The sequence below is a fragment of the Numenius arquata genome, chromosome 9, assembly GCF_964106895.1.
Source record: "Numenius arquata chromosome 9, bNumArq3.hap1.1, whole genome shotgun sequence".
NCBI lineage: Eukaryota > Metazoa > Chordata > Aves > Charadriiformes > Scolopacidae > Numenius > Numenius arquata.
The window spans coordinates 12533502-12555955 of NC_133584.1; the positions used below are offsets into that span (position 1 = coordinate 12533502).

At 45.4% G+C, this 22454-nt stretch overlaps 1 protein-coding gene across 3 annotated transcripts in view; it reads left to right on the forward strand.

The window, feature by feature from the left end:
- Window positions 1-22454, forward strand: part of LPP (LIM domain containing preferred translocation partner in lipoma) — a 337622-nt gene that overhangs the window by 167409 nt on the left and 147759 nt on the right. For all 3 annotated transcript variants that reach the window (XM_074153096.1, XM_074153094.1, XM_074153097.1), the window contains one exon: window positions 12930-13052. In XM_074153096.1, coding sequence (XP_074009197.1) covers window positions 12930-13052 — 123 coding nt within the window. The remainder of the gene's footprint in view (window positions 1-12929; window positions 13053-22454) is intronic.

The following is a 22454-nucleotide window of genomic DNA, read 5'->3' on the forward strand; positions in this document are numbered from 1 at the left end:
GGTTGATTAGCAGGTCCTAGGAAAGGTCTCTTGCAAGACTGGTTGCTCTTGTGTCAAGTCCTGGGTAGCCTGTGTTGCATTAGGGAACTGTAACACAGTGGCGAGACTAAGACAAACAGACTGTCAGTAGCAAGAAGGAATTCTAAAAACTGCAGCAGGCAAATTATTACGCCTTTTCTATGAAGATGGCTGAGGTTGGAAGATGTGGTTTAGAAAGTCAAAGACTTTCCATGCAGCTTGGGCATGGTGTGGTGGGCTGGAATGCGACAGAGCAGATGGAGTCAGATTCCCACCTTGGTTTTGGTCCTTTAAGTACTATGATGCTGTGCAGTACAGAAATGAGCTTTGGTCAAACAAGATGAAAGGAAATACAGCTATACTGATTGGAGAATCCAGTTGTCTGTCTAAATTCAGTTTAACAGCCCAGGAGTAGTTCAAAGAGTAGGGCAAACTTCAACATACCTTTGCCTGGGAGTAATGAGACATGGATATGGAGAAGTAGTGAGAGCATCTAATTTCCAAGAATGGAAGTGGCTCAAATGCAGATTCCTGTCTCTGTTTTTTAGTTTCCATCGCTGGTGAAAAACAGCTTCAGCTGCCACGACGGGTGGTTTTGTTGTCAGAAAATGTTGCCTCTGCGAAGAGTGTGCGACGCAGTGACTGAGCAAGCTGAAAGTGGTTGAAATACCAATGAGAAATGTTGTTGTAGCCAGAGCTCCTGGAGGAGTTTGTTCCAGGGCAGAAGGGCAGGCATGATTTTAAGTGTCTGCTGCCATTAAACTCCATCTTTGTAGGACCGTTCTCATTCCCCACAATTGTATTTCCCAGTTTTGATTTGCTGATGAAAACACAGGATGTTGATTAGCTTTAACACACAAAGAACAGGTAAGGAAGAGCATCTGGAAAACATCATATGACATTTTTAGTGTTGTTTTTAGTGGTGCAAGACATAAAATAGAAATGTTTGGGAAAGCTGTAGCAACTCCAAGTGTTGCTGAAGCCAGCAAATGACAGCTCCGCCAGAGGTGCTGTGCAAACTCCTCTTATTCAACAGTCCCGAGCTACAGCTCCTTCCCTCTCCATCTCCTCATTTCCTCATCTCTCTTTTGCCATGGAAACAGCCTCATGTCTTGTCACGTCCCCGGTCTAGCCTTCCTCTTCTGCTCTGTTACTCCACTCGCTCCTGAGTCGCGCTCCCCTTCATCCCCCCCATCTCTGCAAATTCCCCTGGTTCTGCCCTGTAATACCCCTCTGTGTTCCCAAGAGATGCCACTGCCGAGGTCTGTGCAGATGGTTGGGCATCAGGGCTTCCCACAGGTGGTGGCAGGGTTGTCCTCCGGGAGTGGCGTTTCATCCATGCTAAGGCTGGGTGAGCCGCTTAAAGACATTTAGGTAGGGAATACACTTTCTGTGCAGAAGTAAATCCCGTTTGGCTTCTGTGGCTGTGTTGGCCCCAAGCAGAAACACAGTTAAAAGGTGTCTTCCTGAGGTCTGTGTACTGGGGACACCATGTTTTCTGATGCATGAATGCTTATTGGAAAACAGCTTACGCTCATTTATCTGCACATGGACAATATCGAAATAAACCTCAGAGCTTACCCGGGAGGGATCTGCACACTGGGGATTCTCTCTGCAGGGTTTTGCAGCAGTCTCTGGGCAGTGCAAGTTGTTAGTTGTTCAGCTTTCTGTGTAATTCAGGTCCTTTTTCTTCAGCTGAGGTTCCCACTTAAGAAATGTGTAGAAGGTAAGGTGTCCAAACGAGGAGAAGGTTCTTAAAAAAGAAAGAAAGCCCTAGTCATCTGGCCAAATCAGAAACCAGACACACATCTGGCAGCCTTGAAGGGAAGGTAAAAGTAGGCCTAATGGTTTGGAAAATGAGATTGCAAACTTCTTGAAGGCAAAGACCTTCCTCTGTGAATCAGAACTGCAGGGTCTGCCCAGCTGAGGTTTGCCTGCCCCGTGGGCTGCAGCCATCAACTGCCCCAAAAACGTGCGGACGGAGGCAGAATCCAGATTTTCCTCTTCTCATTTCCAAGAGACATATAGTAGATTTTTAACGTGACTCATCTCTGCAAAAGCCGAACCCAGGCCATTGACTTTCATGTAGTTTTATACATCCATTTCACTGACATTTTGCCAGGCTCGCTGGGAGATTCTCGAATCCTTGCAAACATTTTGGCGCGCACCCCTTCCTATTACAGCAAAACAAGCAAACAAATTCAGAAGTATGTTATATGTTTAACTTCTGGAGTTGGAGCTTATTCAGGCTGTGAAAATTGACTGGCCAATTTTAATTTTACTTTTTTTTTTTTTCAGTGGTGATTTCCTAATAGCTTCACAACCCGTGTTCGGGAATGCTTTCTGAAATTCAGAGAAGCTTTGACTGTGTGCTTAAACTTCATTAAAGTTGATAGAACTTAAGCACACATGTAAAATTAAGCATATGCTTATGTTTTATACAGCCTTTTTGCAGGTGAAACAAGCAGCTGCATATGGGTTTCCAACATGTGATTAAATTCCAAAAGGAGTTTTTAAAAACAGTTTTAGTCAACCTTAATTTTCTGAAATTGGTAGCTTTAACAAAACCTATCTTTTTTGATTAAAATTGCCTGAGACGTGTCCCTTTTAAAAAGCTCTTCATTTAACTGTCACAATATGAAGTCTTGTGTGGGATAGAGTTTGTTCATGTAAATTTAGTTAAAGTGGTACAAACACAAAGTGATTTCAATAGATCTTTATGAACGCGGCAGTGCTGTTGCTTTCTCACCTCTGTTGATGTGGGGGCCAGGCAGAGCCATTAAATTGTCAGCTGTGCCCTTCTGCGTATCGCAGATCATAAAGCTTTGCTGGTCACCCAGGGAGACCAAAGGCATCCAGCCTCGATCCGCAGACATCAAGAGATGGAGAAATCTTGGAAGTTTGTTCTAGCATTTAATTACCTGCAGTATCATGCATAAGTGAATATCTCTGTTGTTTTAAAATAGAATTTTCCTGGCTTTGGCTTCCCAGCTGCTGTGTGTTTTTCCATGTTGCTAGATTGGACAGTCTTGTGGTGTCTGGCATTTTCATTCTGTGAAGCTGTTTAGATATTGCTATCAAGCTACTCAATCTCCTTCATAAGTGAAACCAACTGAGCTCTCTTTGTGTCTCCTTGTCAGCTGTTTCTGCTTTTCTGGGGCGTCTCTCAAGTTTTCAAAATGCTCCCTTCCAAACTGGTCATGGTATTTCAGCATCAGACTCACCAGAAGTGTTGAAAGGAGTAAAATCACCTTCAGCTCTGCGCTTTCCTTGCTCCAGGATGGTGCGGCACTCGGCAGGAGCTGGTGTTTGGTGTGGTTTCCCCCTATGGAATATAAATCCCGAGTCGGGGGGCTGGGTGTGACAGCTTACCCTGTACGTAGGCGTGAGTAATTCATGGCTTGTCAGACACGTCCTGTGCCATTGGAGACATCCTCCTCCTCCTCTTCCCTCTTCTCTTATGCCAGAAAAGGAAAGAGGAAGATCATGACTTGGCCAGGATGTGGAGGTGAAGAGAGTCTTTGCTCTTGGACATTGCTCTGGGATCTTTTATAAATGTAATATTCACGCCGTACGAGTCAGCGAGAAGGTCTTCTTTTATTGCAGTGGACACTTAATGAGCTATTTGGTTTCTACATTGATTAAACTTTGCAACTGTATTGGGGTAATTGGTTACTCTTCGGTTATGGTTCCCCTTGGAGGCAGATGATGAAATATCCGATACCTCCTCTTACTTCTCATTTTTTCTGCAAGCAGCAATGCTCCGCGGGGAACATCAGCCCTGCTTGATGGCTAATTAAACATTAATTTGTGACGATATTGGAGCAGATTTTAAGTTGGCGGGGGAGTGGGCAAAGAAAGGGGAAACTTTTAACAGTCACCATAATTATCAATAACGAGTCCTAATGTAATTGCACTAATGAAAAGAAAAAGGATATATTCCCTGCTGCTGTAAAGTTAGTTACAGTCAGTGAAAGTCATGCTGGGTCAAAAGGATTTCATGGCCAGCTGTTCTTGCCCCATGAACAGAGAGGTAGTGCTATCCTGCAGAAGGCATAAAGAAAAAGACGATATATTCGACTTCATATTGTATATTCTGCAGATGAACAGGAACGTTTCACTAATTCAATTTAATTCCCAAGGACGAGTGACTGTAACTCCACCCGGAGAATATTAAATTGCCTTAATGGAAAAATAAACTGGTTTTATTCTCCCCCTTTTCTCCCCTTCTTCCCCATTCAGTTTTCAAATAACTTTATGTGCCTCCTTAGTTTATTAATACACTTCTCATCTTGCTGCTGATTTTGCATCTGGTAGCACTTAACACAGACAAGACTCCCAAAGCTTTTGATCAGACATGTTAAGTAAACTATCAGGACTGTCGGGTCTGCTGCTCTGGCAGATGTCGGCTCGTGGGATCTCTTCATCCCTCGACTGTTCCCTATCAAATCCATCCCGTTGCTTTCATGTGCTCTCCCCCATGTATGAGCTGGTCTGTAGTACGAAGATCTTCTGGTCGACTGAATGACATTTGCCGTTTTTCTTTTTTTCAGTAGCATGGCAGCTTTGAAAGCCCTGTTTAGCCAGCCTTGAGATCTCCAGAACTTCCTTCCATAAGCAAAAATGCAGCTGTCAGAAACATGAAAAAGCCAGGTGCAGATTTGAATGCCCAAGGTAGAGGTATCAGTCTGTGATGTGGGGAGCAGGGGCTGGATAACACTGTCCTGGGGCATAGCAGATAGAAGCTGAGGGGGCCAGACAGCACAGGACCTCTGTGTTGGCATCTCCAGCTTTGGAGCACCTACAAGCACACACCTAGGCTGCAAGGCAGATCTTGTTGAGTGCTTAGACCTATTTGCTGCATCCTCTTTGCTCCTGTCACATAATTGGCTTCTGTTGTCCTCAGTAGTGGCAACAGGACAGGGAGTGTTGCACAATTCCTCATGGACTATTGTCCACGTCCCATCACAGCCACTGGGGTCATCAGCTGCTGCCCTTGGACCCAGTGCTTCACCAGAGTGTGCCGCGGGCCATGGAGCCTGTTGGCTAAACCTCTGCGATGCAGCTTCATCCTTTTTTGTTTCTCCTCACTCATCCAATATCCAGGGCCAAATCCTCTTCTGTGGTCTTAAGAAGTCCGGACAAACCGTGGGTGTCTGTGGCAGAAGCTTCTCTCCAGTGTTAGGGCCAGGAGCTGCTTGGAAGGGAGCGTAGTCCTGGGCTCTGCCCTGGCATTACTGCTGCCCGTCCACACTGGTGGCATCCTGCCCCCAAGCAGAGCCACAGCGCTGGTTTCAGGATTGGAGCCCCTCTTAGGATGTGCAGAGGACAATGGCTTTATTAAACAGTGATGGAGGAAGGGCCACTGGCCCATGAGCCAGCGCTCAGCATGGCGGCGGCTCGGATCCAACCCTCTGATCATGTGAAATCAGGGCCATCCTGCAGTGAAATTGCAGCTGGAGCTTGGATGGTTTGGACGGCGGTTTCTTGTCTTCTGGCATGTTTTGTCAGGGCTGGGACAGTAAATACAGAGAATGAAATGTCCATAAAGGACCTGTGTTGGCCCAGTGGTTTAGTGTCTTCATCTGGTGGCCAGAAGGAGCTTGGTTGTGTCTCTGAGTTGCAGCACCTCGCTCCCACCCCTCTACCTGCTTTCCTTTCCCACGGCTGGTATCCAGTTGACAAGAAGCTCCTTGGGATGGGGATGTTTCCTAACTATTGTATGTGAGCAGTGCCAGTCATCTCTAGGGAAATATAAATCCTTATTGTCATACAGATTCATAACTGCGACAAAGTCTTTGCTGTCTTTCATATATGTGTCCCAGGAGGCTGAGTGCAATTGGCTGTGATTTCTGTTGTCTCGGCTACAAGGATCTGAGTGGGTTTCAAGGTGTTGGTCTGAGCCCTGGCACTAAGGCGACGGTCAGTTACTAACCCGCAGAGACTGGTATGTACCCACCAGCAGAAGTGACTCCTGGCTGGTGTCAGCTGGTGGACAGAAAGCATAAGTGGAGGTTTCGTGTAAACATCTATACAGTGCCAAATCAGATCAGCAAATGGTCAGTAGTGAGTGTCCAGAGAAGAATGCAAAAGGGGAAGCACAGAACATTTTTTATTTATTAAATTTCTTGGTGGAGTTTTCTTCCACATGTTTCTCCAGCTGCTTTTGAAGTCCCTATAAACTCGCAGCATGTCTTGCAGCAGAAGTAGCTTAGCAGCGTGTTGTGTGACGAAACACCTACCCCCTTTTCTTTGTTTTGAGACTGATGCCTTCTAGTTTTGTGCTTTCTTCTTCTGTTATCTGCTTTCTCTGTTTTCTGTTTTTTAAAAATTTTTATTATTTGTCCTTATAAAGCCTCGTACACCACAGTGAGTTTATAAATTGGTTGTTAAGGTTTTGCAAGATGTCTCCTAGCAATTCTTAGCAAACAACTTTTCTTCATCCGCTTGTTCCTTTGCCCCAGCTGTAAGCCCGTGCGGTTCTTTACAGCACCTTGCTGCTTTAGAGATAAGATCAGTTAATCCTTGGGATACCCAGTGCTATTTGCATTTTACATGGATGGAGAAACTGAATGTGGGACTGTGGCTACCCTGGACCCATGCGGTAGGTCTGGGACTGAGCTGAGCTTGGACCTCAGGAGCACAGCCTCCTCTTTCCTGCTGTCTCTCCTGCGGTTTGCTGTGACACAGCTGCTGGTGTGAACTTTGCTGAGGGAAGATATTTGGCACATTTATTGGTTTTTTTGGGGCACTAAGGTAGGCTGGTGTTTAGTGGATGATCACCCCTCACCCCATTTAAGTCCTGTTTCAGATAATCCCACGTGCCTCCTTATGGGGAAATCTTCAAAAGTGGCTGGAGTTGTAGAAATGTTGCTCAGTTAAATACAGCAGTGTCCGAGAGACACTGAATGACGCCTTTGAACAGCCCAATTCAAACTTTTGAAGTGTTTTCCTTTGGTCCGGCTAATATCCAGCAACACAAACCAGGTAAAACTATTCTGTGCCTGAAAAAAAAGAAAGAACAGGGGAAAAAATAAATCAAAACCTAACTTCCCTTTGGCTTTTATCCTTGATGTCATCAAAAGACTAAAAAGGGTATTTCAGGCCTGGTTTCAGCCTGATGGAACAGCAGGGAAGTTCTTTTCTATTAGATCTTTGATACAATCACGTCTGGTGAAATCACTGCGGTCACATCTGCTGAAATCTTCCATCATTTCGGATTTGTTTCAAAAGACTCAATCTTTCTGTTTTTAAAGGGCACGACTACTTTTCCAGCCCCTCCTTGGTGCCTGGAATGGTGATTAAGCATCAGTCAAGCATCTTAGATCCCCCCTCACCCCAAATGCTGCAGTCAACTCGTGTCTCCATGTGTGTGCTTGGTGGGGCCGTCTCTTGGGACTGTTTTAATTTACATTAGGGAATTTGAAACAAAATGTTTGCACTTGTCCTTAGGCTCAGGGGAGAGTAGACACAGCAGCTCATCTTCAAGGTGCCTCATTTTTCTGATATATGCCCTTGAGGGTGTATCTTTTTGCCACTGCAGTGTCTTTTTGTGCTTTGGATGGCTTTTGCGACCTTGGGAAGAAAACTGGGAAATTCTACAGCGAGAGGGATGGGGTAGCAAGGGTGTGTGTCTGAAAAGGATCTTGCCTCTGGCAGTGGTATTGTTGGAGAAAGTGCAAAGAAAAGGAAAAAAAAAAAAAAGAAAAATTAAACACAAACCCCAGCCTGAAGTATATCAAGACTGAATCACTTTTCTTCTTCCTTGTTAAAATTTCTCACAGTCTCTTCATGTATGTATAGTGGATACCATCAAAATCAAACATCTTTCCCTCCTCTCCCCTGCCTGCCCCCAGCTAAAATAGGAAATAAGAGCCCCATCCTTTTTTCTCTGTCTGCAGCTCTGTCTAAGCCCAGTGCCTGAGGCCGTGAGTAGAAAGAGATGCTAACTCCTTGTTTGGAGAGCTGCTTCATTTGCTCTTCCTACCACCTCAGTGCCTACCTGAGGATTTCCAGAGCCTGCAGAGCCTGGCAGGGGCTGCTGGGGGTACAGCCTGGTGGAAGCAGGTAGCGGTCGCTGAATTTATCAGCTCCTCTGCCTCATCTGTGGCTCAGTTGCATTTGCTGGAGGGAAAGGCAATAAAGTCTTTCAGGGAAAAAGTCTTCATTTACTGTCTACCCCTGATTTGCCTAAATTGCCCTCTTCCTCCCTCCTTTTGTTGCTTTAGGCTTTCTTTTCCATGACTGCCTTTGCTGCAAAGGGCTTTCCGCTCCCTGCTTTTCCCTGTTCTTGTATGTGTAAATGCAAACAGTGTTGACTTGTTGCAGCCCAAAGAGAGCTCCCTGAGCACCTCAGGCTCTCAGTAAAACCAGTGTCCCAAGAGCAGAGAGCACTGAGGGCCCCCAGCCCATTTGTTTCGAGTCATTAGCTATGACCTTTCTTAATATCCGTGGTGTTCATCTCCATTCTTCCACTTGTGAGTTACGGGGTTATCAGTGACTTGTGATACCTCGGTGTGCAGAGTGAGCCGGTGATACGAGGAAGGTCTGGCTGTAGCTCTGCTGTCTTGGATGTGTCCGTACAAATATAGCGGTGTTGCATTCCCCAATAACAACAGCTCGCGTTCCTGGGGTGCACCGCAGAGGATGAGCTGGCTACGTCGCTCATGAAAAGCAGTCAGCTCAACCTACTTCAGAGAAGACTTGAGCAAGGCTAAGGTGGATGGGGAGAAGGTGAATCTTGATGCTGGAGTCCTGGTGCTCTAAAAGTGTTCAGGAGTTTGGATGTTGCCTTGTTTTGGAAGAAAATATACCCTGGGACTCTGGAGTCACTTCTTACTTGCTGTCCATGTAAGTCAGCAGGTCGCTACTACAAAGCCACCCTCCATCTTTCCCTGACACAGCAACACCACCGGGCATCAACATGATTTCCCGTAGAGGCTCACAAGCCAAGCTGGCAGCCCAGACCACGTCGCTCTCTCGTCCCAGGGGCTAATGGCTCTCCCAGGCTGCAGCAAACAGGGCATGGAGAGAAGAGAAAACAGAGAATAAAAGAGAGGCGACTGTGTCTGGGTAGGGAAAGGAATTTGAGCAGGAGCTAGGAAGGACATCTGGGAGCCAGATTCTTCTCTTTGAGCCCATTGCAAGGAGCTGGCTTGGAGAAACGAGAAGTGTTCTTCTTTCTCTGCTGTAACCTGCAAAATGTGATAAAAGTAGGTGATCTAGGTTGTAGGAGAAGGTGGCATCTAGGGAAATCTTTGTGCTTTTCATGTCTTCTAACTTAGTCTTATGGCCTTTTTATCACAGAAAGGCAAACTTTCAGGCCCTGCCTTGCCCTCTGCACTGCATGTTCTGTAACAGACATCTCTCCCTTGAGGTGGTGCAGGGGGACCTGTAGCGCTGACTGGCGTTGGGTGGTAGGATTAGCAAAATTAAAGCCAATTTTCATCAGAACAGAGTGGGTTGATGTGGCTCAGGAGTGGATTACCATCACAGCTGCTCTGAGCTGCACACCAGGAATTCAGGGGCAGACAAAGAAGCCAAGCAGTGAAGCTCTCTGCTGTTTTTCTCTCTTTTTCCTCACAGCAGGGACTGAGCCAGGGGATAGGAGTGTAGGCGTTGCAGAAGTTCACGTGAGTGTATAGTCTTTGGCGTGAGTAATTTGTTGGACTGGGTTGGCTTATGTTTGCTTTTTGTCGAACTCACGTTGGCCAGGCCAAAGATAGCATCCTTTTTCTTTTTAAACCCGTTTTTCCATATACTGCTGGCTGAGCAGGAGGGCGTGCAAGCGACATGTCTGCAATAATGCCATAAATCCAGACAGAAATAGAATTAGCAGTTCTTTCTGGTTCCACTGTTTGTATCTGCAAGGTCGTGGGCTTAACCAGTCTGGGTTCCTCGGAGCAGAGCCGTGTCTGTGTGAACCTGTTGTGCCTTGGGACCCGGTGCTTGGGTTTTCTTCCAGAGCAATATCATAAAACTTTTATAGCAACGTCATGACAAAGAGCATGAGAAGAGAAATATTAACCCTCTCTTGCTAAAGTTAGGGTTGGAAATTCTTCTCCTGTTTCCATGTGCAGCAAATCCCTTGGTTGAATCTGGAGTGCTGTGAGGACAAAAATGTGAAATTTGTGGAGATAGGGAAGAGAGAGCAAGCAGAAACCTGTCTGTGCAAGGATTACCATTTCTTAAATGTTCTTAAAGTCCAGTCCTGTCCCAATAGGCCCTTACACACATCGGTAGCATTATTCGTTGGCACTGTCATACTGCATTGTGCTCCAGCATTTGTAGAATTGGGCTCTTAATCTATGTTGATTATGTTTTAATTGAATAAATAAATCTTTTACAGAGCCCAGAATCAATCGAGTTGTTTCCATGCTATTTTGTTTTATTTTTCTAGGTTTCCTAAGGACATTTAACTTTTACAACCTTACAAGTTGTTCTGCAGCATTTGCTAGTCAGCTATTGCGTAATTGTTCTGGGGAATGAGAACCTGGGAATAATATGGCCCAGAAATGCTAAGAAGCAGAAATGAAATCGGCTGATCTTCTCATCTGCCACCATCCCTCCTCTCCAGAGTCGGGTACCAAACAGGCCATGTGTGGCCTCCAGTTTTATTCCGGGGTCTGCCATTGACTTGATTTATCACTTCAAATGTTGGGCCTTGGGTGCCCTTCGCATCCTCTCTCCTTTCCAGGCCGTCTTTTGGCTGCCTTAGCTTAGAAATTCTCTGGAGTGGAGCAATCATAGTTTTTGTGTCTGGGAAGCCTGTGGCTGCCCTGTAGTTATAGGCCAACAACTGGAGGATGGAGAAAAACCAAACAAGAGCCATGAAGTGCACTAATAGTGGAAAGGAAATTGTGCTTTTGCAGATTTAAAAATCCAGGTGCCTACAGCTAGCCAGGAGTAATGGTCTGGGGTAATTCCTGTGAAAAGTATTTCTTTTTATGAACAACAGTTTGGATGGAAAAACTTCAGCTCTATAATAAAAATAAGCAAGAAGAATTGAGTTTGTAAGTAGTTTCTAACCTGACTCTCAGCCTTTTAAATGACGTGTTCTTGCATAAAGCACATTGGAGCTTCCATTTTCGTGTTAGTCAAGCCAAATTTATTGTAATCCAATAAGATTTAATAATCATTAGGAACTAATGAATGCCTCAGCACGTATAAGCTTGGCAGATCAGAGCCTGACTGCTTTGCATAGTCTGTCTCTCTTTGACCAACTTGCCATTTATGTGTCAAATTGATGACTGGGGAGTTCTGTAAAACAGGTAATGATTGAATGCTCCTGAAGTGAAATTTAAATAAAAACTATCTGGAACAGCCAGTGAGCCAAAGGAAAAGGCGAATTTTTGGCTTGAAAAATTGAAGTAACTTGGTGAGAGTGAAGGCAAACAGAGCTGGATTGTCTGTGGGGAGTGCTGGTATGGTCTGAACAGGCTTTACAGTTGAAATTAGGTGAGTTGTTAGGTAATTTTTTAGCATTTTTATTATTGTAGTAGTCAAGCTGCAAATGAGCTCTTCTGCACTGAGCTCTGTAGTTGCACGTACGTGGAGAGACTCTGTCTGGGGGATTTGCAGATAAGTCAGACATGGAAGGACAGAAGAAAAATATTGACTATGACTCAGGTTGAGAAAAGACTTTCAATGTGTAATATTTCACTTGACTCAAGAACTTCGGTTCCTGCGCATGCCCTAAATATGGGCTGGCTCAGTGGGGCTGGCTCCTGGCATCTATGTGGCACCTGATAGGGATCCTTAGCTGGTTTTCTTTAAATTCTTATTCCTGACGGAGCTGCATAATTTCCAAAGCACTGAAAAGACCGAGGAGGGAGATGTTTCCTAGCTTGTACCCGCCTTTGTGTGCTGCTGGGAGGTACTGCTGTTGGGTTGGGCTGTACAGCACAGAGGTCCTTCCCACAGGTTTTGGGCTGTTAATTTTTCAAAAACAAAGTGTGTGAATGAGTCCTCTTTTAAAATGCTTTTTCTAGCAGGGATTTCAGTGCAGCTCTTCAACAGTGGCTTGGGGATCACATACTCTCCTATGGTGCCAAGACCTGGGTTTTACTTTTGGGTGTGGGTGGTGGTGATGAAAATTCATGTCTCTTCCCTTCCAAGTGTGTGTCCCTACCAGCCTGGGTACAAGTGAGGCTGGGCTGTTAGGAAAGCTGAGAGAAAGCAAAATGTATTAAATCGGAAAGGGTCCTGGCTGTAGGTTGGTATTTGCTCTGAGCATGGGCTTTCCTGCATAATAGCCCTTTTCACAAGGACCTTATTTATGTTATTTTGTGACCACTTATTGCAAATCATGCCCTTCACCTTGAATCTGCTAGAAAAGAATTGAGCTTTTTCACTTCTCCTTGAAGGAGTTCCTATTTTTTAGATGGAAATTGTGAAGAAGTGTTGAATCAGACAGGTACAGCTATCACAAATTGATTTAAAGTAATAATAGGTGCAGGTGGCTGGTCACTGGCCTCTGTGGCTTACAGTTCTGCTCTGTTTGTGCTTTGTCTGGAATGGGGATGTGGCAGAAGAGATGCTCTCAGGATCTAGGCCCTCCAAGCTTCTCCCCAGCTCTGTATGGCCAGCCAGGCATCCTTCTGAAATACATTGCCTTCACCTGCGGGAGCGGGGACTGTCCTCGGCAGCAGTTTGCACACCAAGTTGCGTAACCCTCCAAGTCAATTTAATAGAATGTGGGAAATACATGAAGAAAAGCCCCAAAGCAGCCTAAATCCCTGTGTGATGGAGGCTTTCTGCTGGTGCTGGGAGAGAGCTATAGCATTTCAGCATGTTTGTCCCAGCAACCTGAGAGTTCTTGCTGGGCTTGGGAGCAGCTCTGTGAGGGCAGTAAGAAACCATGTGCCGGGCCAAGTGGTTTGAATAACCGGAACTCTTCTTTCTTCTTCCAGGTGAATCCTGGTGGCAAGACGCTTGAGGAGAGGCGGTCCAGTTTAGATGCAGAAATCGACTCTCTGACCAGCATCCTGGCCGACCTGGAGAGCAGCTCTCCTTACAAACCTCGGACTCAACAGGTTAGTGGCACATTGCGTAAACAGAGAGTGGGAAAGGGGCCAGCATCGGCTGCTGGAGTCAATTTGCTAACCGCTTGGTATTTGGTGCGAGCCGGCATGCCAGTTCCTCCTGATAGCATCCAGATGCGGCTGTCAGTGGGGAGAAGGGCGCAGCCCCTCTGAAGGGGGCACTGGCTCAAAAGCTGCTGTACCTCTGAGCGAAGGGCCTCTGATCCCAATTGTTAGATTGCCACGGAGATTGTTAGAAAAATACTTGCAAAAAATGGCATTTCATTCGCCTCGACTTTCTACCAACAATAGCTTGTGAATTGAAACCTAGTCAGTTCACCAAGTACTTTTTACGCTTTTATTTTCTTGGGTTTTTTTGTTTTTGTTAACTTTTATCTGTCACGCTGCCAGCCATGTCTCAAGTTGTTTTGTTTTGTTTTTGTCATCTAATCAGTGGCAACGAAGTGGCTTGGATTGTAGCTAAGCTGTCAGGGTGGCTGTAGCCCAGCAAGGCAGACTGGAATTCGCACTTACTCTGCTGTGTCTAGACAAGGACTGCAGGGGTGACAGCAGCTCAGCTAATTTTTGTCACTCATCTAGGTAGTGCTTGAGTGGAGCTATTTAAGTTCTGATAAGATGTCATCTATTTATCAGAGGAAGTGGTGACACCCCAGTGGCACTTTAAAAAGGGCAATTCTTGAGATCTCTGAAATCATCCCAGATGTGTTTGTGCCCAGTTGTGCAGCGCCTTCGCTTCCTAATCTCATGACTGTTCTCATTTCTTACCTATGTACGGGTCTGTAGGCATGTATGCAGCTGTATAATGTCAGCCCTAAATAAAATCCCAAGAGTCAAAGGAACCAAAGGGAAAGTTAGGTGATGCAGTGCACATCCATTATCTGTATAGGCCATGTCTTTAGTTTGGGGATTTTTTGGTTGTTTTTATTGTTGGTTTTCTTTTAAGTAATTGAGAATCGATACCTTTGGAGCAGAACTAAAGTAGTGATCAGAGTTTGTTTAGCTCTGGTTTAAGTATATGAACTTAGTAGAAGTAGGGTTAAATCAGATTTGTGCACTTTTGAAAGCATCCATCTGCTCGCAGAGGCTCTGACATGGTGGCCTCTGTGGTTTCCATCCATCCCTTCTGCAGGGACCTGCTGATAAACTCTTCTTTCATTCTAGCAGCATGTACACAGTTATTGCATAAACTTACAAACTTATCCTGGTAAAACAGTCTGATTTGGGTAGGTCAGTAAAAAAGAGCAACAGTGTAAAACAGTTACAATTTGGTCCTTTTTCCAGTGGGTTTTTGTTGTTGCGATGAGAGACAAGTTTTAACAGTGACAGTGCTCAGATGCTGCGTCAAATAACCCCTGTTCATTCTGTTTGTGTGGGCAAACACATATGAATGCACACTGTTACTGGGAAATGCTTTATAGTGTCAAAACACTGCGAGAGTTAACTGGAAGAGGTGTGTACTCACCATTTTCCTTGGACATGCCTGTGGTCAGCTCCAGCGTCTTCGTAGAGACATGTAACTTCTGTAACCACTTCGCTGAGCATTTGCAGTTTGCTGACAGTACTGGTGACTCCCTGATTCTCCTTCCTTTGGGATCGGGCGTTCTCCTTCCTTTGGGTTTGGGCATTCTCTGAATATTGCTTTTTCACTTTTCTTTTGTACCTATAGCATTAATAAATAAATAAATCACAGTGGTCAAATGCAAAGTTCTGCAGGTGTATTTCAGTTTCTGGAGCATCGGAAGGCATAGCCCAAGTTTTGGACTTGTTCTGACTTCTTAAGTTCATCAGCCTCTGAGACGACGTGTGCTGCTCGGAGCACATGCTTGTTCCTGTGGCTTTTTACCCACAGCTCAGGTGGGGCTCTGAAGACTTGTCCCCCATACCCAGGAGCGATGGGATGCTGCTGCTCCCTGGTACATTACAATAACTGTGTGCAACCCAGTGGGCAGAGCCAGCTGACTTTTATCTCTGGGACCAAATCCCAACTTTCTTTGTGCGGTTTATCAGACTTTCCCGGACTCGTTGGTTAATGTAGTGATGTCCCATGAAAAGCACAGCTACAGCAACTTCTAACTATAGATGTTAGGAAAAGAAAATGCCAGAGTTGAATGTATCATCTGCTGTAATTAAAAAGTATTCAAACAAGTCCTTGAAAGGTGGAACTAGAACGTAAAGCTTTGATATTTTCCATTGTTTGATCTGTACTAAGTATTAAAACTGGTGAGTCATTTGATGGTCTTATAGTAGGATAATAGATTAGGCTGCAAATTGTAAGGTACTTACTCAGAACATCAGCACGTTTATTGGATTACACCTTAGCTGACCTTCCCAAATTTATCAGGATAATGGCGCAGATAGGAAAATAGAGTTACGACTTGTTTTCAGAGAAGACGTTCCAGTTGTGCTTATGCGGTTAAAGCATTATAATAATTTTACAGGTATACCTTGCCCTTGGGGATACTCCTATTCTGGAATAAGAGAAATTTTATTGTTAGGTTTCTTTTTTATTTTATCTTCAAAATAGTTTTAAAGCAACATAAAATAAACTGTAAAATAGTCCTCTCTCAGTGGAGTAGGTGCAATAGTGGGATAATGACAAGCAGTTTATTTAACACACACGACCTATCGGCATAAATTCACACAGAGGGAGGTTCTTTTGATCCTTAGTATGAGTTCAGGATTGCAGTGAGATGCACTGCCCTGGGAGGTGCCTCTGAAGCAGAGGGATTTGTACCCTCCACAGCAGGTTTGGAAAGTCCATGATACTTGTCAGAATGGGTGGGCCAATCTCAGACCTGGACAATTCACCTGGGCCAGCAGATCTGCTGTTGAGGACATGGATGAGTATGGCTGCCCAGGGAAGTGGTGGAGTCACCATCCCTGGAGGTACTTAAAAGATGTGTAGACGTGGTGCTAATGGACATGGTTTAGTGGTAACTTGGCAGTGTTAGGTTAACAGTTGGGCTTGATGATCTTAAAGGTCTTTTCCAATGAATTGGAAATGATTCTATGATTCTCTGCACCATCCCTGCGTTGTTTACCTGGGAGTCACGCTGATAACATTTTTTGTGTACTGGGCAGGTGACAAGGACATTGCCATGAGCTAAAACTTACCACTGCTAATAGAGGGCACCAGCACCCTCCTTGTACTCAGGGGTCCCTACTAATCCAAGGCAGGTGAGCTGGGAGGTGAAGGTAGAGTCATCATCCAGGTCCTGCTGGCTGCTTCCCATCCCTTGGGCAGAGGTAGTAGGATGCTGTTGTCCTGCAGAGCTGTGTTGCCCTCTCCTCTGAAGTTATAAGTTTGAAAAGCATTTTCTCAACATAGGTCCTTTATGGAGCAGAAAAGATCTTTCCTCTCCATAGCAGCAGGTCTGGTGGGAGGAGGTCCTTCTGCAAGTTTGGTACCTCAGGGTGAGTCAACCTCGATGTTGCTGAACCTCAAAATGAAAGATTCTCTCAGGCATCGTTTCTGGTTAGTTCTTGTCTCTGTCTTGAGGCAGTTGAGAGAGTCCCCTGCAGCAGAGGTTTTCTAAGCATTGATAGTTTACTTCATATTGGCCATCAGCACCTTGTGGGTTAGAAGCAGCTTTCAATCACCATCACCTCAGTCCGGGGATGAGCCCATGACTTGCAAGTGAAAGTCTCTCTGACTGAGTCACAGAAACAGTCAAAAGTGAATAAAATGCTAGGTTTTTTTCTTTCAAAATTGCACTTCAGAGCAGAAAATTACAAGACTAAATTGTCATCCTTAGCTACCACATAGCAGTATCTGAGGATGCTCTCTGTCATGTGATCTGGTGTAGGAGAGACCATATTTCAAGAATTCAGCTGGGGCCAGAATTTTAGAAATGACCAAACATCACCTGAGCTTGAGAGGTTTCTGTGTGACCTTCACCAGCACAGCCAGTTCCAGCCTTCTGGTGGAGTGAATTGAAATGGAGGAGGAGACCAACATGATCTCAAAATTACCATGATGGCAATGGCATGTTAATAGATGAGCTTGCCTTAGGTATTGTTTGAAGAACTGCAGATGCATGATGAAAAATCTAATTAATATTTTCCTCCTGTTTGGTAAAGTTTTGAAATGCTAGTGTGATGAATAAAGTACAGAGCTCCTCTTGTGTAGCTGCAGTGTGTTTTCAGTTTACATATCACACCTTCTAAATTGCAGTAACCCATTGGAAGGCTCAGAGGCAGAGAAGCCACTGTGCCTTTCAGTAGTAAAAGGAGGTTGTATAGACAAGGTATTCGGGTGCATAACTTCCATGGATGGGAGCAGGGGTTATTCCTAAATTGGCTGAACCCTGACTAGGGGGCCTGGTGCATGCTGTGGTCATCTGGCTCCTCTATTAAAGAGAATTTTCCCCAATTTTTACCTGTTCTGCTTAAATCCTTGCTTAAGAGATGAGTGCAGCAAGGCCTTAAGCAAAAAAAAAAAAAGCCAAATTTCAGCTCATAAAAATAAATGCTTGAATTTTTTTACAAGCAAGAAAACTTTGTGACTCTGGAGGGAGGGCTTCCAGCAGAGGCTGTGAAAATGAAATACTGGAAATAGCAGCATACGAAAGCTCAGGATTTTTTGTCCCTGCTGTGAATTATGTATTGAATGCTGATTGCTTTGTCCAGAATTGGACACCTACCTTCATAACTCTTGACTTTTATCCCAAATTTCCAACAGATTGTCTGTCTGTCAAAATAGGACTTTGTGGGAGGTGTACCAGGTAGTTAGATGTACCTGGTCCAAAGCTAATTAGCCTTTTTTTTAAAAGAAAATACCAGGTGGCCAAAATTTATGGAGTATTTAAATAGCAAAAAACCCCATGCGTTGATGGTCAAGATCAAATCTACTGGCCTATAGCTCTCAGAGGCAGCTTGGTTCAGGGGGGACTGAGCTGCCACTCTGGAGACCTTTTTCATTCCCAGCTACTACCACTGTGCTAAATGACCTCGAACGTAGCATTTCTACTCTGCTTCCTTTCAAAATCTCTTCTGTCCTTTCAGCTTGGCAACCTCTTCAGTGTGATTTGCCTCTTACAACCCATGTGTGTGGCATCTAGCAGGCTGAAACCTTGGTCTGGGTTGAAGGCCTTTAGGTGATGTGGTTGTACAAATAATGAAAAAGAGAAAGAAATTATTTTTTTCCATCTAACAGATGGGGAAACTGAAGGCAGAGTAAAGTGAGGGGTCTAAGGATTCATGCCTTTGTTGCTTCCTCTGTATCATTGCCCCCAGTACTAGACATCTGCCACTATTCAATGCTGTCAGCCTGAGTGGATGGTAGTTTGAAGGAAAAGCAGCTCATTCTCAATGTGAGCTGCAGAACAATAAAAAAGTAAAGAAAACTAAATTAAAAAAAATCAGTGATACATTTTCATTAAGTTCCAAACATACTGGGAAATAATGTCTTCTAATGACTGGAATTTAAAAAGGATTTAAATGTTTGACAGCATTGGTTGTTATTCCATCACTTCTTTTGACAACCAGTTGGGGATAACAAAAGCAGTGAAAAGGCAATGGACATATTTTCTTGCAGAGTGATGGGACAGGATTGAACAGTTTCAGCTGTAGGATGGCAAGCCACGAAACAAGGCAGAATGTTGAGTGCTGAGGACTCCTAGGAGTGCTCTTCCGTGTGCATTTCTAATTTTAGTGCCCCACTTCTAGATGCGCCAGGAATGCATGGCTAAGAGTTCGGGTGTTTTATCTCTGTTTACGTGGAGCTGTATCCCCAGCCATGAACAAAGCTTCCTACTCAGCAAAGAGCAGCGCATTCCCCCAGCGTTAAAAAAAAAAGCCCTATAATTGCTTTTGATTTGGGCTGTGGGATCGACATACAGGCTCTGTGAAAAACAGGTCGCTGAATCTCTGTTCAAAGCAGTCCGTGCAAATTTGCTAGTCCAGGCTCAGAGTCCGATTTCCTTGTTCATGTTATTTGCCCGAGCCTGGCTTGTTAGGTTGGTACTCACCGAAAGGACTTTGCAAGCACAGCCTGTGGAGTATTTGCTAGCATCTCAGTTGTTGTTAGGAGTGTTTTTCTTTCTTTTAAGAAAGAAAATTTAGGGGTACAAGCAGATTAAGATTAATTTGGCGGGTTCAGAATTAATTCCCCCCTCCTGTAGCGTTTATATGACACAGAGAGTTTGTGGTTCCTGAATTACGGGGCTCAGTGGGATTCAGCTGTTTCAGGTGTTCAGAATCGTGCTGAGTCTTTTTCAAGGTGGTTTGGGCTGAAATTGATAGCTTAGCTTCTGTTGTCTTCGGTTATGATATTTGGGGTAAATTAAAGTGCCCAGGCCGCCTCCTGCCCGCCTGAGCACATCTAATCTGTGGGCATTTGCGTAGCTGTGCCAAAGAGGCTTCTGAGTCCAGCAGCACGGCATGGTACCCGGGCAGTGCTTTCCCAGTGGCAAGGGGCTCTCTGTATTTCTTCACTTGAGATCTGTGCATTTTGGGTTTTGTGGGCTTTTTAATCTCTTTGGTTGTGGGCCAGAAAGGCTCGTTGGGAATAAACTGAGAAGCATCCCCTGTCCATCCTAAAATGTTGATGACCGTTTAGTAGGACCATCCAGCTTCTCCAGAGCTACATGTGCTACACAATGCTTTTCATGAAGGCTGTGAGTTGTCACCATTTCCCCACTGACTTGGATGGCTCGTATGGACTCAGAGGGATGACAGTGTCTCATAGAGGTGTCCCCAAGCTGGTGTTGAGCTGGGCTCGTGCAGGCTCACCACAGGGCTGCTAGTGAGGACTGTTCTCAAGCGGGCTGTGATGCTTTTACCGTAGTCACGGACATCAGGAATTGCACAGGCTGTTTTAAAGATGGGGGTGTCTATGAGAGCTGCGCTCCTGCTCCTGGCTGCAGCGCGCTGGCTTTGTGCTGTTTGGAAAATCCGTGTGGATTACTTAAAGTAGAAAAGGAAGCATCCCATCTGGAGCAATTTCAGTCGGTTCCTCCCAGCGCTTGAGAAGCAAAGCCTCTACGTCCAGGAAAATTTCCTCCTGCGGTTCCCCTCCAAAGGCAGAGTGACATTCCCACCCCACGTGGGTGGTGTTTTAGGTGGTCCCAAGGTTGAAGCTTTCTAGGAGCACCACTGCGGGTGTGCTGGCTGTGAGCGGGGCATGTCTGTCACGCTGTCCCCAACACGCCTGCGGGCAGAGGAGCGTGCACAGGGCAGGGATGTTCAGCCACATATGTGTGAGTTGAGAGACGCAGCCAACAGATGATTTCATGTATGTTTGGATTTGGCCTTTCTCTACAAGAAGGGGAAACCTTCCTGTGCTTTCCTTTTCCTTCATCAGCTCCAGCCGGCAAACTGACGCTGCTCTGATTAGCAGATGCTCGAATCGGTTGCATCTGCTGGTATGTATTAAACCTTAATCCTTTTGATAAGAGCACGTCCATGAAGATTTTTAACGAAAGTTTTCTGAGATCCCAGATTATCAGCTCGTCACAGATGAACAGGATAAGAGTGACCTTTGCAGGGTATTATTTCTTCCTCTTGTACTATCATCACAGTGAAAATAAAGCAGCTCTGCTCCTGCTGTTTCTTTTTTCTGCTATATAATCAAGTTCACAGAAATCTCAGTAAGGTTTACTTTTCCCCTTTCCCCTTTCTCTTTTTTGCGTCCGTTTGGGTTTTCTGCCTACGTGCTTGGCTACAGCTTTAGATGACGACTAGTATTGGATATGTTGGACTTTAAAATCTGTGCAGGCCTCTCAAATTTGTGTATGGATAAAGATAAACATTTACTTTGGGAACAGCGATAAAAAGCAAATAGTACCTCATAATTTGGTCTTTTTTGCTTCTGCATTTGCAATTATTTTATTGTGAGTGGGTGAGCACTGGGCTCTTACTCTCTAAAGCTGTTCAAGGCCTTCTACCTATTGTTATATTTTGTTTTCTATCATTTTCCCTACAATGGAAAAAGCTGCTGTATACCATCACCTCAGGAAGCCTGTCATCATTTCCCCATCCTCAGTTTTTGGCACTGGCTGTGGTTTGGCACTCATCTCAAAGGGACCCGGCGCGCTCCACGAGCTGTCCGTGTGTCCAGCCAGCACAGAGCAGCCGCCTCTGGGGCAGAGACCTGCGTTTCGCTGGGATGCACTCTCTGCTTGCATCCTTGCACGGGTGGATGCATCTGAGTGCTTCAGCGGCGTTAGATTTACCACCACGGCAGCAGCCCTGTGAAATACGGAAGCGTGCTTGCTATTTCATGGGCAAGGGAGGAACCGAGGCACTGGGAGATTAGATGACTTGGTTTGGGCATGGGTCACCAGAGGAGCTGAAGCCAGACCATGGGCACCCCGTCACAAGTTTATTCTCCTCTCATAGCACATGCGAGTGGACAGGCAGAGAGTACGTGGGAACGTTCCTTGTCAAGAGGCTTTGGAGGGATGTGAGGTGTGGGGAAGTGCATCCACTGCTGTCCTGGAATGTGTGAACCAGGCAGGGGCAATACATTTCTTCTGTGGCAGGGTGTTGCTTGATACTCAGCTGCAGTTTTGTGGTCTACAGGCAATAGACTTCTTGATGCAACGTCTTGCAAACAAATCCTGAAAGATTCAAACCTTCAGGTCTATGTCCTGGACCTGTATCATCACTCTCCAATCTCACCAGCAGCTTAGAAGTGGGAAGTTGTTCTCCCCACCTGCATACAACTGGAAGGAACTGTATGAAGTTGAACTTAGTCCTACGGCACAAGTTGGTGGTGTCCCCACGCATGCGGCAGGCACTGTCCTGCATGCTGCTTGCCAAGGGAATAGCAGGCGCGTTTTGAAATGAAAACATAGTTGATTAATTCTTCTCAGCCAGCACCCATCAGTGGCCGGCAGTTGGTTCCTCCCCACATACCGTTTGAGTCCAGCGGCTGCTTTTAAGTGGGTCTGAGAGAGTGGTGTATGTATGCAAAACTCAGTGGCTGGGGAGGAGGGACCCAGACCCGTGTCTCTCCAGGAGCTGCAGCGTGGTGCTGGCTGTCCTCGATGTGGCCTGTGGGCTGGCCTGTCCACACACGTGCACAGCCAGCTCCGAGCCTGCTGCATGTATTGCAGGCAGCCTGAACTTTTGCTCTTCCAGACTGTGTTTTAACCAGGATCTATGACCTGAAACACGGATTGTTTGGCTGACATACACAGATAAATGCCAAGGCTAATACGAGGGGGAGAAGGGAAGCAGGAGGGGCGGTCAGGAGAGGTAACGGGGAAGAACAGGAAGGGTCAACGTCTGCTCAAGATGCAAGACACAAGTCCATAGGAAATTAGGCTTCCTTTGCTCTGCTCTTAATGGTTTCTGTTCCTTTTGTGTTGACTATTTCTCTTCTACGCACACTAGGAGCCAGCTGCGTTTCCCTCCCTGTTAGGGAAAGGAAATGGTTCAGAGCCAAGG